The 15,521-nt window shown below is 54.2% G+C and overlaps 4 protein-coding genes across 4 annotated transcripts; 3 read left to right on the forward strand and 1 right to left on the reverse strand.

Moving 5' to 3' along the window:
• Nucleotides 1–2,628: 2,628 nt before the first annotated feature.
• CH63R_07546 (Alpha-galactosidase) lies at nt 2,629–2,871 on the forward strand (the record flags this gene model as incomplete). The annotated part of the gene is made up of 1 exon (XM_018302521.1): nt 2,629–2,871. One exon carries the CDS (start codon nt 2,629–2,631, stop codon nt 2,869–2,871), a length of 243 nt encoding a protein of 80 aa, XP_018157299.1.
• Nucleotides 2,872–5,911: 3,040 nt separating this feature from the next.
• On the reverse strand, nt 5,912–6,574 carry CH63R_07547 (uncharacterized protein; the record flags this gene model as incomplete). Its single annotated transcript, XM_018302522.1, has 2 exons — nt 5,912–6,309; nt 6,451–6,574. 2 exons carry the CDS (start codon nt 6,572–6,574, stop codon nt 5,912–5,914), a joined length of 522 nt encoding a protein of 173 aa, XP_018157300.1.
• Nucleotides 6,575–10,128: 3,554 nt separating this feature from the next.
• Nucleotides 10,129–10,674, forward strand: CH63R_07548 (uncharacterized protein; the record flags this gene model as incomplete). Its single annotated transcript, XM_018302523.1, has 1 exon — nt 10,129–10,674. One exon carries the CDS (start codon nt 10,129–10,131, stop codon nt 10,672–10,674), a length of 546 nt encoding a protein of 181 aa, XP_018157301.1.
• A 2,862-nt stretch (nt 10,675–13,536) lies between these two features.
• CH63R_07549 (uncharacterized protein) lies at nt 13,537–13,844 on the forward strand (the record flags this gene model as incomplete). The annotated part of the gene is made up of 2 exons (XM_018302524.1): nt 13,537–13,698; nt 13,743–13,844. 2 exons carry the CDS (start codon nt 13,537–13,539, stop codon nt 13,842–13,844), a joined length of 264 nt encoding a protein of 87 aa, XP_018157302.1.
• Between the last annotated feature and the right edge of the window lie 1,677 nt (nt 13,845–15,521).

Consider the following 15,521-nt stretch of genomic DNA (forward strand, 5'->3'; position numbering starts at 1 on the left):
AGACCAAACTGGAGCTCTCCCTTCTTAGGTCTGATAATTTGGGTCTCTGTTCTCGAGGCCATTTCCCCTCGGGTTTTCACACACCTGTTTAATCATCGAGGCTCTATTTTACGCAGCCTTGGAATATGCCACGGTTGCCCTGGTATGCGCATGGAGGGTTCCCGGACTGATTTGCTACCGCTGGGTTTGGGACGCCCAGACCTGTCAGGACCACCTCACGACTCGCGAGGAAGGGAAAGCATTGCGGTTCGATCGTGTTGTTTCGTGCTCTCCTTCGGAGGGTGGAAACCGACAACCCCCCGTCATCCCAGAGCCGGCTGCGTCGTCGAGAGTCTGATTCAGGCCCTTGTCTATTCCAATACCCAATACGACGGTTCGCAACCCTTTTAATCGACCTCTGGGACGGCTTTCGGTCGAAGGGCAACAATACCATTTAGCCTCTGCCAGGCCAGAAGATGTCGTGCTGCAAGCGATTACGTACACCGCAGAGCCCGGACAATCAATCCCACAGGATTCCATCTCCCGAACTCCCGACCACACTTTTCCGACACCTCGTACTGTGCTTAATCAGCAAACGGCGCTTATTACTCCCATTTCGTCCCTGCAACCGTAGTGCAAAAGGGTGCGGCATTTTAACCGCCGTCCTGGACTCCGAGCCAACGAACGGCCTTGTGGATTGAAAAACCACCACGTTTTGCGCGACGCTTGAAAAAAGAACACCTCCCCAGCAGCAAGGAGTGGCAAAATAAATGGGCCCTAACCAGGGATCGAACCTGGGACCTCTCCCATTGTAGTGATGCTATTCGCAACCCTAAGGGAGAATCATACCGCTAGACCATCAGGGCTGATTGTATCCAAGTGTGCGTTCTTGGATGAGAAGATGGTGCGGGATTTGGGTTCATGTTGTAAATGTGGATGCTAGGTGTGGGGCCACCATGACTGATGACATTTTACCGAGGCAGGGACCTACCGGTACCGGAACAATCAAGGTATGAGACACATCAACGGTTTTAGTATTCAACCGCCTCTGTACAGCCATGGTTTGACATGTTTCTGTCATACAGGAAGGTACTTCCATCGATTTCATGTGCCACAGTCTCGTCTCGACGACATTTTGGCGCCATCCATGCTTCCGTCCCCTATGTCACCTAGACGATTCGATATTAGCAACCCAGCAATACGGTAGAGACGTGTTAGAGCAGCTACCGGCGATGAACTTCTTCTGTCCCGTCTTGGGCCAGTCCACCTCAAAAAACTACGCCTAAAGGTCTAGCACATGATTGATGCGAACAACGCCCTACACAGCCAACACCAGTCAGCGTTGCCGCCTCTTCCAGTCCACCCTAATTGCAGCACATACCCTGGTAATCTCACGGTCGCCCTCCGTGACGACCGCCATGTCTTTCACCTACAGTTTGCCGTCATTGACCTATGTGCCGACCGGTAAATGTCACTCCACCTGGATCCGGATCGTTAAGTCGTTGAAGACGCCTGCGGTGAACTGCGAGCTGGGCGCGTAGTGGTTTTGCACGAAGTCCACAAGCTACCACCTCTCTTTGAGCCTCGACACAAACTTGGTGAAGTATTGGCCCATATGCTCAGCGAAGACGGCGCCTGACGGTGTAAAGAAGGTAAAGTCCTAGGTGATGTTAGGCAAAAGAGACAAAAAAGAAGGAATCGTATTCCCCGCCCTGTCCCCAGTGAGGTTTGAACAGCGCGCCCCAGCATGGCCCAGTAAGGTATGAATAAGGGGTATTATGTTAAAGCTTCAACCAACTAGGCCACTCACGCCGTCATCGATGGACTGGTGACAGGAACGACGATAGAGTTGACCAAGTAGGAGGGTAGGTAAGGTACCGTTGAGGGCTGTGGACGGATGGTTGCCTTGGTACAGTGGCGGCATCAAGGTGGCCGTCCTCGAGGGAAGATGCGCGAGCCCCTCCTCCCAACCATGGCCGGCACCCACACCCACCACCCAAAAGGTAGGCAGCAGTTGTCCGTGTCGCGTTTTGCACGATAGGGTTTCTGGGGCGGGCGAGCAAGAAATACCTGTAGATCCGTTGAGATCTCGGTGATCATGGTTAGGTGGCTTCTGGACTCAACAAAGTCCAGGAGAGTTGTCACGTTCGGGGTGTTGGGAGGGCCTAGGCCTCCGCGGGCCTCGGGGCGTAGGACAACTGGTTTCTGTCTACGGCACCGACCACCGGGATCATGTCGAGCATGAGGAGACTCAGGAGGCCGGGGAACTTCGTGGTGAATGGTTAGACCCGCGACGACGTTTTGGGAGTGTCCGCTTCATATAGTCGTCTCACTCACGCACAAAACGTATACCCAGCCTAATACTAGAAGCCAAGACAGACTTTTGCGAAAATCCCCCGGCCCGGGTCCGGACCCCGGCAGTCTTCTCGGAGGGCAGAGATCGGCTCGGTCGGCCCTCTTCCCCGCGGCTCACTCTTCTTCCGGGGTCGCTGCATCGGAAGACATCCCGGTATGTTCCTAGAGTATCGAAACTGCCGCTTTCGGTAGCCGCCGTGAACCCCGACACATGTATCTTACAAGTAGCCATGGCGCGTTCACTGTTAGTGGACATGATGCCCGAGACCGCGGAGCAGACTCTTCCCCTTCTGTATGGCCCTCAAGTCGCCTCTGATCATCAGCACCGAAGTCCCCAAGATCCGCGAGTTGTCGCCGAGGATAATCCCGCTGAACGAGGACATCACCACCGTGTCACAAAACGAGAGGGGCGATGCAGTGTGGTATCTTCCGGGGCTTTCAACCGAGGGAGCAGTGCAGGTCTGGGAGGGCGGAGGCGGTCGAGTCGGGAACGTTTCGGCATGTTGTTCTGGTCCTGGACTATGGGCAGAACGCTGACGGACATCGAGGTCCGATGGAAAAGGGGTTAAGAGGCTGAAGGGATGCTCCGGCGGCGGAGTGACAGATATTATCTTACTGTCTGGCCAAGCCTCCAAGGACGTTCGATGGTGGGTATAAGCAGCCAAGCTTTTGTTATGCCATGTCTGCGGCGTACAGCATGCTGTTGGCTCACGAAGCTCATGCAGCACTCGGCAGACCATCGACGGACCTGACGCACGCCCTCGGACTCATCCGCGCATCTCAATAATCACTTCAAAGGAAGCGGCAAGGGCCTGAAATTGACCAGGTCCGTCTACAAAATTGAGCACGGCACTGTCGAGGAGCAGGTGGCTTGGGACGTCAGCGTGGAGAATGAGCCAGAGACTATCTTGAACGGGGCGACAGTCAACAACAGTGAGTTTGCGTTGCGTGTATGGGCAAATCACGGCTTTTTCAACGCCAACTATGTCTTCCTGTTGGCGGGAAACAAGCTTCTTGACATGGGAACAGTGGGCATTCTTGACGGCAGTGTCTGATGACACATATCGAGGTAATATTAGATAAGACCCGGGAACTATAAGAATCATTGTTCGAAGTTGAAATCTCTATAATCACGAACGTGTCAAAAAAGAAAAGACCCCCCATCTTAAAACTCGTGCAAACGGTCAATGTCTTGTGCGCTGGCACGGGTATCAACATCATACTTTACCGGCCGTCTTTGAACACATACTAATCATTCGATCCAATAAGAACGAGTAGTCTAGTTGGGCGTCTATATTCTCGAAATTCCCAACTAAATTTCGCGCAACGTTGTGAATGTTTGTCATCCCAATATGGAACTGGTTGAAAAAGTTCATGCGGCTGGCTTATATCATACTAAGAACTGATGATGGAATAACCGTACAGCCTTTGCTACAATACTGTGCACGGAGGACTACTGGAAGCGGACGCAATGCCGAATTCATGCTGTCCGGGGATGCTTCTTTTTCAGAGTCCACATTCGAGCCGCCCAGGCTGTCCGTTCATTCTGCTTCCTGGCTCAGGTATCGGCATGGGGAGGAGACAACGCTCTGGCGATCAGGGCCACTGCTTTGTACACCGCTAAATTTTACCGGGCGCGTGTGTTGTCACCTTCGATTCATCTCGTCCGTTGAGAGACCTACCGGATGAGCCATCTTGACTTGAACTCGAGGCATTCACGATGGGGACGGTGCTTCGGGAATTAAAAACTGTGACGTGATGCCTATGACATATAAACAACGTAATGGATAGCCAGGGCCGGTCTTGAACTCATTTCACCTTGTCATGTAGCCCCCTCAACTTCTTGCGTGCATCTCCAGATGGGCTAACGAAGGTACTACAGAAAACACCGAAGCCGGCAGTGAGAACCAAGGCACAGGAAACGCGGCCATAGGGACTTTATCGTAACCTTGAACGTTCTCTCTTACCTTTTTCGAATCGAGATGCGAGACCAAATTGGGTGGTACAGATTTATGGCAAATACCCAAAGCTTCGGCCGTTAAGCGGCAGTCCGCCCCCGAACTTCAGCTGCGGGCTCGGGCGAGCTACCGGAGGCCACGCCGAGGAGGCCTTCCAGTCCCGCCAAGGCATCACCAGATCACAATCAGTCCCCGTGCCCCCCTAGAGGAGCTTCTCTGGCTTCGTTGCTTCGGACTCGTGAGAACTGTGGTCAGAATTTCACTATCGGTCGCAGATAGAGAGGCTCCCGATTCAGGGAATCTGAGATTAGCCATGAGATATTAAGCCGCCTCTATCAGATGAGCCCTCCACCACAGGTCTCGCACACCACCATGGAGTAACACACCTCCGTCCAGGGTGATAACTCCATTGCATTTGCTGCTTTCCACGTTTGCGGTGGAGAATCGGGGACGCGATAAGATGGGAAGTTCTCCAGTATGCCATGCCTCCTCTGCCACCTCCTGCATCCCGCATCTAGACGCAAGGCTCACCATGCCGCAGACCAACGAGTGTGCCGGCACCCAAGCAATCTAGATTAATAATAAGATCGACAGAGAGCTAATTTGGCTCATAAAACGTCGTATGCTGGCCTGTATGCTCGATAACTACTTCTGCTGATGTTGCGACAAAGGACTATCATGTTTACAATGAACATCAGACAAAATGCCAGATTATTGGGCCAGTAGTCCAGGTAAGCTGGAGCGCCTTTAACCGAGGCACGGCGGCGATAATCACTCTGTATAATTCTTTACATGGGCGTCCTTGTCGGAGAGTGCCCAACTGCCCTGCTCCTTCAAATGCTGCCTATCGAAAAGTACTTGGCCACCAACGTCTTCCGCTGGGGCGTCGTTATTGTCTACCCAACCACTGCAAAGCATCCCCGACCCTGATGATCTTTAGATTCTGCTCAGTGATTTTGAGCCCTGCGTCCAGCCGGCCTTCATCGTCATGTTAGTATGATAGCCCCTTTACCTCTAAATGTGACCGAGCCTCCCAACACGGGCTCATAGGACTTCATTTGGGTATGTGACATGCAAACACCACACAGTAACTGTGACATTGGCGTCCTTGCTTATAGTATAAAAACAGATAACTTTCCATCTTGACTTCTCTCTGGTACTGCATGGAAGGGGTCTAGCTTAGGTTCGGTTGCATCACCGCCGGAGGCCACCTACTACAGCGGAAATGACATCAAGTCCTAGTCTCCCCTCGACGTCGTCACCGACGCCTGGAGTTCCTTCATCGGCTGTTGGCTGTCAGAAGCGCCCATGACGGCCAAGTACACTTTCTACTAAATCAGACAACGAGGCCGGGCAACATGAGAAGACCAAAAGTTGACTTAGTCGCAGTCCCGCCGTCATCTACACCCCCCCCCCTCCACGAGCGACCGCACCGGCCTTCTCATCGTCTTCAACTGTGCCCGTTTCTTCCTCGCCGAGGGCTTTCTAATCTTCTCTCTCATCTCGCGAAAGGTCACCGGCCAGACAAAGAAGTAAACGACGCTCGCCATAGCCTTCGTTGACTGGCCAGCCGACAACATGACGGCGCCCCAGATCTTCCAGGTCAACAGCGCGCCGTGCTACTGGAGGGGGGATTCTCGGCCCACACCTGTCCCTATGTCCTCTTCGACTCCTTCCTCTTCCTCATAGGCTTCCTGCTCGTTCGACGCAACATGGGGAAGCGCAGGGCCGCCGCCGACCAGATGAACTTCGCCGCCGAGGAGAGCGCCGCGGAGGGTTCCAAGGTCGACGACGAGTAGATCGAGCGCCCAGACGCCTTTTGCCGACATGGCAGACAAGAAGAGCACCGACTTCAAATACTCCTGCCAAGGAGATCCGTAAGCGGGTGCTGTGTGGGGCTTTGCATTGCAACGTAGGACGGGAATGGCTGTATGGGAACGCTCGTGCTTGATGACATGGAGGTCCTCAAGACGCTCGCTCGCCTTCTTCCAGCGTAGTAAATAGACCAGTGGAAGGACTTGAGAATAATTTCACGAACTTCAATGTCAGAAAATGGGGAACTCATGATTCCATCTCACCTCGCTTGCTCACGCATTTGAGGCCAGGCCCGGATCGTATGCGATGGCCGGGGAGATGATATTTGGGCGTAAAATATCACCTATTGATTGGCCACAGCCTACCACAGGAAGAGCGATGCTTGATCCATCAATCTCAACATTAGATATCCTGCTCGTAGTAGTCTTTTCGCGCCCACGTCGGGGCGCATTCCGATCACCTACCATGCCGAAGGGTTGAAATCGTCATCACATCACCCCTACGCCTCTAAGCCGCTGAGAAATACTGGACGCAAATCATCCGCGTTTGTTGAGCACGAGCACAGTCCGATGGTCTAGCAAACACCTCGAGGGGATATGTGGTGTTGTCAAACGGCAAAGTCAAGCTTACGGATACTGTACCTGGCGTGGGAAGCCTTGCTTTGCGGTACGCTTCTAGTTCAATGTTCATGAGCAACCCCTGAATGCCTGAGTATGACGATGTGACAGTTTTGAAAAACACAAAGAGGAACAAACCGGGAAGATTGCATTGGCAATAGCATCCCCTCTCATCATAACGATGAGGACCAGCCTATGTCGCCAAATAGAGGCGAACCACAACTCGTTTCTCGGAGACTTGAACTAGTCTGGGGGAGGGCGCCATTTCTCACTCAACTGGCGCAGATACATACCACACGCAACGGTTGGGTCACCACGTTTGGTCTGGGTTCGTGTACGGGAGACGATGACCAAAACTTCCCCTATTACTCAGACGTGACTGGCATGTCATCCAATGTAGGCAAATGGTTTTTGGGTGCGATGCGGCCAGACGACCACATAAAAAAGTGTTTGGACGGAGCAGTTGGCCATGATGATAAGGACTGTCGTCCCCAGCGTCATTGACTAGACCAAGCACTTCGTGACGCGTACGCGCACACGCGCCTGCGCATGATCCCACGAGAACGCGTCCGCCTATCTTCCAATACCCCACGACCGCGTTTGTGATCGCTCTGGGAGCCTGGAGGTCCATGTTCCGGAAAGCATTGGCCGAGCCAAGGCTTGGGATCTGTCCAGACTCCAGAGAATCTTTCATCACACCGGCCGGGGCGGCGGAGTGAAGTCTGGGGCCCTGGAGCTCGAGCTTGTGGACCGGGCTCCATACCAGGGGGATTAACGGAACGCTTTGCGAGATGTGGGAACCTAACTTGGGGGAAGCGTCTCCAGCCCCCCTGGACGGTGGACAACGCGATGCAAAAGACATGCCACTCTGCCTCCCCAGAGCGCCTCTATATTCGTAGATGGCCAGAGCCGGCAATGTCTGGGGGCACGGGTTATGATGTTTCCTGTATCTGTAGTCGTTGAGTTGAGCACAGTTTCGCCTGTGGCTCGCCAGGTTGTCAACCTTGGCTGGGGGATGCCCGACAGCGGGTTCTTCAGTTCGGGCACAATTCTGGAGAGGCCATCAGTCAGCCTCGAAGGACATTCATGTAATGTTCCCTGCGTCGCCTGTCTCACCTCGGACCGTGATACAGAAATCCAGTCAAGTCAGCCGGACCAGCCATCAGTAGAACCATTGCTGACGAGATACGACCGGAGCTCATGGCTGATTGACATGTTTCCTCGTGCTCTACGCCGTACTGTCGTAAACACAGACACATGCTTGCCAGAAAGACTGGACGAACGACAACCGTGCATTAGCCGGGAATGCTGCGCCGTGCCAATGACTTATTGTTCCAGATTTACTCTTTACGGTTGCTAACCAACCAGCTCACTGCACAGTAGCTCGTAGCCCGCAGTTACCGGCGTCAACTGCAGTCACTCAGTAGACCGGCCGAGTCCCTCTTGTTGTTTTGTTTGTGGCAGCTGAGGTTTGCTGCTTAGAAACAGCCCTGATCCCGACAGGATGGAGGCAGGATGTCGCCGTACGGGCTGCCCGTCCTGAGACAGTCCTTGACGACTCGTGATCCGGGCAAAGTTGTGCTGGCAAGAGACCGGAGCGGTGGGCAGGTTGTCGTATTATGGAGCTAGGGATTTGCCAGTCCCTGTTCGTTATCCTAACCAAGATTGGGTTCATGCAGTTCGCTCAGCCTATAACGGGAGCATGCCTCTTAACGAACATGATTTGCATTATGTCGATCGGGACAGATAGACTGCAGATGATATCGTAACAACACAAAATCGGGCTCTGGGCAAGATCTGGACCGAGTCCTTCAATGCAGGGCGCGAAGCGCCGACCGATCCGCCTGTTGCTGTCCGCTTGACCTTTATGGGCCCTAACTAACGGCCTGACCTGTTACTGTCCGTCAAGGCCGTTTACTACTCTAGAGGCCGGCCTGGCTGTCTCGAGTCTTCCGATGCACTTCACTCAGTGCTACAATCGCTACGCACGTCCTCTTAGTGGCTCGGCCAAAGAAAGGAAGTTCCATAGACCAGGCGCGCCCGAAAGGGGCCAACAAATCGGTAGAAACCGTTGAGGTAAGATGTCCAGTCGAAACATAGCCGTCCGTTGCAGTCCGGAGTGGAAGTGCAGGTTGCACACACTCCATGATAGCACCGGGCAGAGCGATTAGGAGGTGTGGAGCTGGCAAGACTGAAGAGCAGGGGGCGCGGGTGAGTGAATCAGTTGCAGCCGTTGTCACCGGATTCTCTGACTAACCCTTGGAAACCAGACGGACTCTAGAGGGGCATGGAGTCACGTGTACGGAGAAGGCCCGGGTTGACTGGCGACTGGGTTTATCACTCGACAGACTTTTGACTGGGGAGTTTGCAGGGAAGGGGCGGTAGAGCAAGGGGAAATGGAAGGCATTCTTCGATCGGCAAGCACTCGCCAGTCCTCCCCGGAGCCTGGACACCGACATTTGGGCGTGGTGGTGACTTGCCAGTCGCACTTACACTGTGTTTTCTGCAGTGTTTTTCTTCTTCTTTTCTTATATTGTGTACCAGTGCGATCTCAGGATGGAGCACCTTGGCCACGTACCTTAGTGACTTGCCAATCTACGCGTCGTCTTGAACGCTCTTGGGATGCGCAAAGAGAGAGGGCCACCACGCATTGCTTTTGAGCGTATAGGGCACCTCGCAGTAAGAGTGTGACATCCTAGATGGGTGTTGCCGACGGCAAACCAGCACGCTGCCTGCGTCTGCCCACGCGCCATGCAGCTTTTCACCTCACCTTGGCTTTGTGTGAGTTTGTACGCCAGCGAGATGCTGCAGAACCATATCAACGCCCACCCACAGCACCAAAGGCACAACGCAGGGAACAGGAACTGACGACGAACGGGCCGCATGGCATGGCGGACCTTGCACCATGACTTGACACCGTTGCTGTTGCTATTGCGCGCCCCCAAAGTCCGAGTTCGTTTGATCATGATTGGGCCTCTGTTAGGGCAAGGTGAGAAGCAACAGGTACTCGCCTCTGTCCCTGGTCCTGGTAGGAAATGGCGCCGTTGACGGGTCGGTGTACCTAGGTAGTGTAAGTGAGAGTCGATCTGGCCAGGCCATATCTCGACTCTCGAGGCACCCGCATGTCGCTCATTGTCCCACGCTTGCTGGTGGCCTCTGGGCGGTTGTGAGGTCCAATGTTATTGTTTGCCCGGAGCCAAGGTGGTAAATTAACACATTACTTCAGCCCACATGCACCTGCAGGAAAGGGGAGCGATGCCTGCGGTCCGGTGTGCAATACATTGAACATTGATTCTCTCTCATTTACTGGTGCATTTTCCCCTCGACTCGGGTATCCGCACGGGTAGCGGATGAAGTATCCTATGCCATAATCGACACTGTGTGGGACATAAACTAGCTTCCTCATGAGGCAAGGCGTCTACCCTTCACTCGCTCGCCGCCCCCCTTCTCGCACTTCACCAACGACTGTTTACGACAAATGTTCAACAACAGCATCAACCCTGACCTGGCCTGGTCCGGCCTGTCTACCCTCGCGTGGTCCAAACGCCATCGATCTCATGGGGCAGACTGCAACATGCCCCAGCTCCGGACAAGAAATGATGAACGGCGTCGAGGCCATGGTGACAGATACGCACCCTGCCCTGTTGCATCCCTCCTCTCCCGTGGGTGCTTGCTTGGGTGCTTGCCTTCATTCGCGCGAACGTGCAGCGCTGCCTGCCCAGTCAGGTAGGCAAGCGGTACGTACTGGCCCTGTTCGAGCACGTTCGTGTCTCCATCCCCTCGTCCGTATCGATTTCTTCCCTCTTCTTTGGGCCAATCTCGGTCCCCTTGCTCCCCGCTTCGTTCCACCGTTCCACACTTCACCGCACCTCCAGGGCGCCCATCGACTTTTGACGCTCCAAAAAGCCGACTACACGGTGCACCCGCCATCCACACTCCAGTTGTCCTGACCCGACCCAGCTCAGCCTAGCCCAGCCCAGTCCATGTCTAGCATAGTATGCGCCCACAGAGCCTGGCATGCCCAGCGATGCCCCCCGGGTCCGTGGTCCTCGAAAGGCTGTCGCGAAACCTGTCAAAGACGAATCGAGCAACGTCCTGATCTCTCCTTCGGGAGCACAAAAGTCAAATTTGACACGCCTTTCCTTCTCAGGCCTGACATCCCACCTTATTCTTCGTCATCAATCCCTTGATTCCATTTCCGTGTCAGCCTCTTCAACCACAGCTCAAGTCTACCCTAAAGTCAACCGCAACATTTCGAACCTTACCATGATACTCTCCATCACCAAAGACACGGTTCCAGTCGAACGTGTATGGAGCAAGTCGACCAGTATACAGATAACCCATCCAAACTTGCCCGAGACAGCCTTGCCGGCAAAATTTGCCCCTGCCCCATCATTAATATCCAACGGGCCCTGCGTCGTTACTTTTCGTTCCATGGCTCCTCATTGACTATTTACAACCATTTCCTCCTAGGTTCGCCTTTCTGTTCGATGCGCGCGAGGCAAGACACTGTATTGTATATGCTAGCGATTGCAGTCTGCATCCTGACCCATCGCCCTGTTAGCCACCATTGCGACAACTTTTTGCTGTCACGCCTGTTTTCGCCGTCGCCGTCAGGCTTGAACTTAGGTCAGCTCCATGCAGCTTTGCATGTGCTTCATCTTGCTATCCGAGACATGCGCAGCGGACTTGCCGCACTTGAACTTTGGCCTCGCATAAAGCACCAGCGCTCCCAGCACAAAGCCTATATCTTGCATCGGTCCAATCGCCGCGGGTGCACAGCAAAGAACCGCATCCGCCACCCGACATCTGCCCAACAGACATGTACTCCTCCTAGATCCGTCCCGAAGCCCCGAAAACACTCCCAGTACCGACCCTGTATTTTTCGGTCTCGAATTGCATCCGTTAGACAATCCTTGAAAAGAGAGGCCGGTAATTCAGCATATCTACCAACGACGGCTCCACGCTCACGACATTTGCTCCGTGCCTGTGGCCGCTGCAATCACACGCTACCCATCCTTAGCTCGCCCTGACTGTCTCCGCTCTGGGGCCACGTTCTCGACAGCACGTCCCATGTTAAGCCCCAGCACCTGAAGCACTGTGTGCTGTGCCGTAACGTGACTGCGCCGTTCCCATCCTCCTTGCAGCAAACCACCAACCAGACCCTTGTCATGACTCCCATGCCCGCGCCGTGTCGTGTCGTTTGATTTCTGTCGGCGACGGTGCGGGGCGCCCGCCTCGACCGAGCGAACGAACGAACACCCACCAGCCCACAGATACTCAGAGCGAGCCTAGAGGCACCTCATACATAGGCCCCGTCCCAGTCGCTGGGTCTGGCCAGCACTATCGATTCCCAAGAGAATGGAAGCCCGCCTCGAGGGACACAAGAGCACAATCTCAATACATTGCCAATTTCCGCCTATCATTGATTGGTCGGGTTGGCAAAGCCGTCTAATCGCGCTCATCGCACGGCTCCTTGGGCCTTGTCTACCGATTCCAGGCACCCGGGGAGAAACGTGTAGCTTGTGTAGGTTGTGGCTCGTCTCGAGGACTCTGCCGCGGCAAAAAGGAGAAGAGAAGAGTTTTCAGATTGCTTCAAAAATACTGTCGAGAACCTCCACTGTCAGCCGGTCGGTCGGTTTCATCAGTGCTCATGGACGGATGCCATGAGCTACTTGCCCTTTGCGGACTGCATGCCAGTGCTTATTGAGGCAGGCTTCTAGAGCGCTGCTTAAAAATGGGCGTAAATGAGCAAGACCGAGCAACAGCTCTCCAAACCAGGAAATCAGCTTCTCATTGACATCTAGGAGCACCCCTACACCTTGCACAGCAAACACGCGCTAAGCCAACCCGCTTCATATTGTCCCACACACGTCTTGCCTGCGCAGGGCATGCACTGTGATGCGGTCCAAGCAAGAACTTCGGCGCGCCGTTATTCTGCGAGTGGTGCTGCCAGCTGCACGATGTGCCGCCCGGAAGTCTTACGCGCAGCTGGCGATCTAACAGGCCGCCTGGAGACGGGTCATCGTCATATAGCGATGACAGTCAACATTTTTTCGACCTCATCGTCTTTCATCAGCTGAAAGCAGCCACGGAAGCGGGCCAGTCGTTGAACTGGAAAGACAGACCAAGACAAGCCGAGGTCATTGATTCCGCTAGTCGCGGTAAGCGGCAGGGGTTCACGACTGTACCTTGCACACTGGTCGTCGCACTGGGCGCTTTCCCGATTACCCATACTCCATAGTCTGCCCCACCAGGACCAGGAATCGTTGATTATTATTTTGCTGGCATGCTTGTTCATTATTGCGAGCGTGGTGGTTTCTTTTGCCTCGACCCTCAAATCCCCAAGGTCAAGGTCGGTAGTCGAGACCGCAGGAGGCAGAAGGCCTTTCCAACGATGTCCAAATGGTTCTTTCAGATGGGGGTTGATTGACGAGCCCTCTGCTCAAATTCCTTTTTTCTTCTCTTTTCTCTTGCCATTGCTGCCTCAAAGCCTCCACATGCTGCCTTGGCCACTGTTGCCATGCAAACGAGGAGCGCTTACGGTGCTACAATGTACATCCGCTACCTCGGTCGCTTATTTGAATTTCGTATAGATGCCGCTGTCAGCCTACACTAGACTGGGGATGGGGCGACAACCAGAGGACGGCGGCGAGAAGACGGGCTTGACAGGACGACGCCAACGTTCTCGGTGCTGGACGCGCTGACATTTTGTTTTGCGCTCCGCCTGGCGTCAGCTCGGCCCATGACAAAACCGCCTCTCGCGCAGTCGGTAGGGCGGGCACAGGAACGCATCCCAACCTGGACAAGTCATGTACGTGCTTTGGAAGACGTCTGAGTGGAAGAACGACGCAGAGAAGAACGACGCAGAGAAGGGTGAGGTCCAACAACGAAGTCATACAGCCGCCACTAGTCCATTGCGACGCGACGCTCACGGTGTTTCCGCGCTCTTTGCCAGATATCGAAATCACCCTGTACGTACCAAAGATGAGACAGGGGAGATACTGGCAGAGTCAAGTCACGAGCGCAGAAGCAGTACCCATGGCGGTGGGATTCCCCTCCGAAGAAGCAGGCCAGGTTGCAGCTGGTAACTGGCGTTGTCGGCCGCGACCTGACCTAAGGACCCACAGGCGGGACGCAACCTAACAGTGCCAATTGCAACCTGGACCATTTCTTAACGTCTATCGCGCGCCGGCACTGTCCGTCCCAGGGGCTTTGTTAGTAGATTCGGGTTGTTGGCAGGAGAGAAGTGATTACCTGGTCCATGGAGATAATATGTGCTTCATTCAGCGTACGGCGTGGTGAGGCGTGGTGTGGGTGAAGTACTCGCCTGACAATAAGTGAAGCTTTAGGTGATGGGTACGGAGTACCTGGTTGCGAGAAGAAGGGATGTGCCTCATCAGCGGCGACGCAAATGGTGCAATGCAATAATTAAAGAAGAGCAGGAGCCAGGAGCATTTGCACGCCAGGCGCGCGTGTTTACGCTTGCGCGCTGTCGGAAGGGGACCCCTCTCTCTCTGCCTGGGCTGCAGGTGGATGCAGGCTAGTATCTCTTTCTCATCTCTTGTGCCTTTGTTATCTACGGGGGGGCCGGAAGGAGGGATGCCCTCGCTACTGTATTTTTTCCTTCGAGGGGTCGAGTTGGGGAAAAAATCCTGTCGCGCAAATAAACACCAGAGACGAGAAGAGAGATAACAGTAAGAAGAAGGGAAGAGAAGGGAGGAGAAATAAGAGAACAATGTAAATGGGAAAGCTGAGTGAAAAGGGACAGACACCGCCGCAACGGCCATTCTTGTGCTTCGGTTGTGAGTGAAGAGTGACGTGGGAGAAGAGAGAGGAACTGATGAAGGAGGTTGCCTTTCGAGGCCCCACTCTCCTCTTTCGACACCAAGCATTGCATCTTGACCAATTGTGTCGGCATACGGCTGGGTTGACTGGGCAGGCTGGCGGTAACCTTCGGGTAGTCGCTGGAACTGCCTGCCGTTCATGCTCCTTGCCTACCCGTTAGTTACTCCTCGACACACAGTTTCTCCATCGCCCGCCTGCTGACTGTCGATTTTGCGGCTCTATTCTTCGTCTGTATCTCTCCGGAGCGTCTACAGATCCCCCCGCCTTCTCCTTCTCTTTCGGTCTCGTCCTGTTTTTATCTTCTTCACCTTGCTCCGGCTTCTATTAACACCGAGAACCGATAACGCCAACACGGGGGCAGACGACGGGCCGCTCAGTAGCAAAATCCAGGAAATAGGTCAATAAAAATGAAAGAAATGATTGAAGTGTGTTTTTTAATTCATTCGTCTATCCCTGACTCTGCGCGGGCGTCCATCCACCCACCACCACAACACACAATCTACCTGTACACACACACGCACATACACACACTTTTGAGTACATCACGATGTGCGTGCCTGAGGTACGTACCCGCACCACCACCACCTACTTACCTGGGTACATACTCCTTCCCCTCCCCTCCCGGGTCCCTGAAGGTGACGATGTACCTGTCGTCGTCCTGCGCACTGTGCGCTACAACGCAACTAGCAATAGGCCACCCCTGTCATTCCCCCAAGGGCCCCCGTCGCAGCTGCGAGGTCTCCGAAGAAGCCCAGAGCCCAAGCCCGCCACGCCCCCGCCTTTCGATTTTCCTTAAACTGTCTGGTTGTGGCCACAGCCCGTGCTACGACCTTACTATCCTCTTTTCATTCACTCCGCAGTCCCTTTCGCCTTATTCTCAATCGAGCTCTTTCCCCAACTGACACTTGTTGCTTGTTTCCGAGCAGGGGAAACCGCTTGACGACAACCA

Source organism: Colletotrichum higginsianum, chromosome 5 (assembly GCF_001672515.1).
Source record: "Colletotrichum higginsianum IMI 349063 chromosome 5, whole genome shotgun sequence".
In the NCBI taxonomy this organism is placed as follows: Eukaryota; Fungi; Ascomycota; class Sordariomycetes; order Glomerellales; family Glomerellaceae; genus Colletotrichum; species Colletotrichum higginsianum.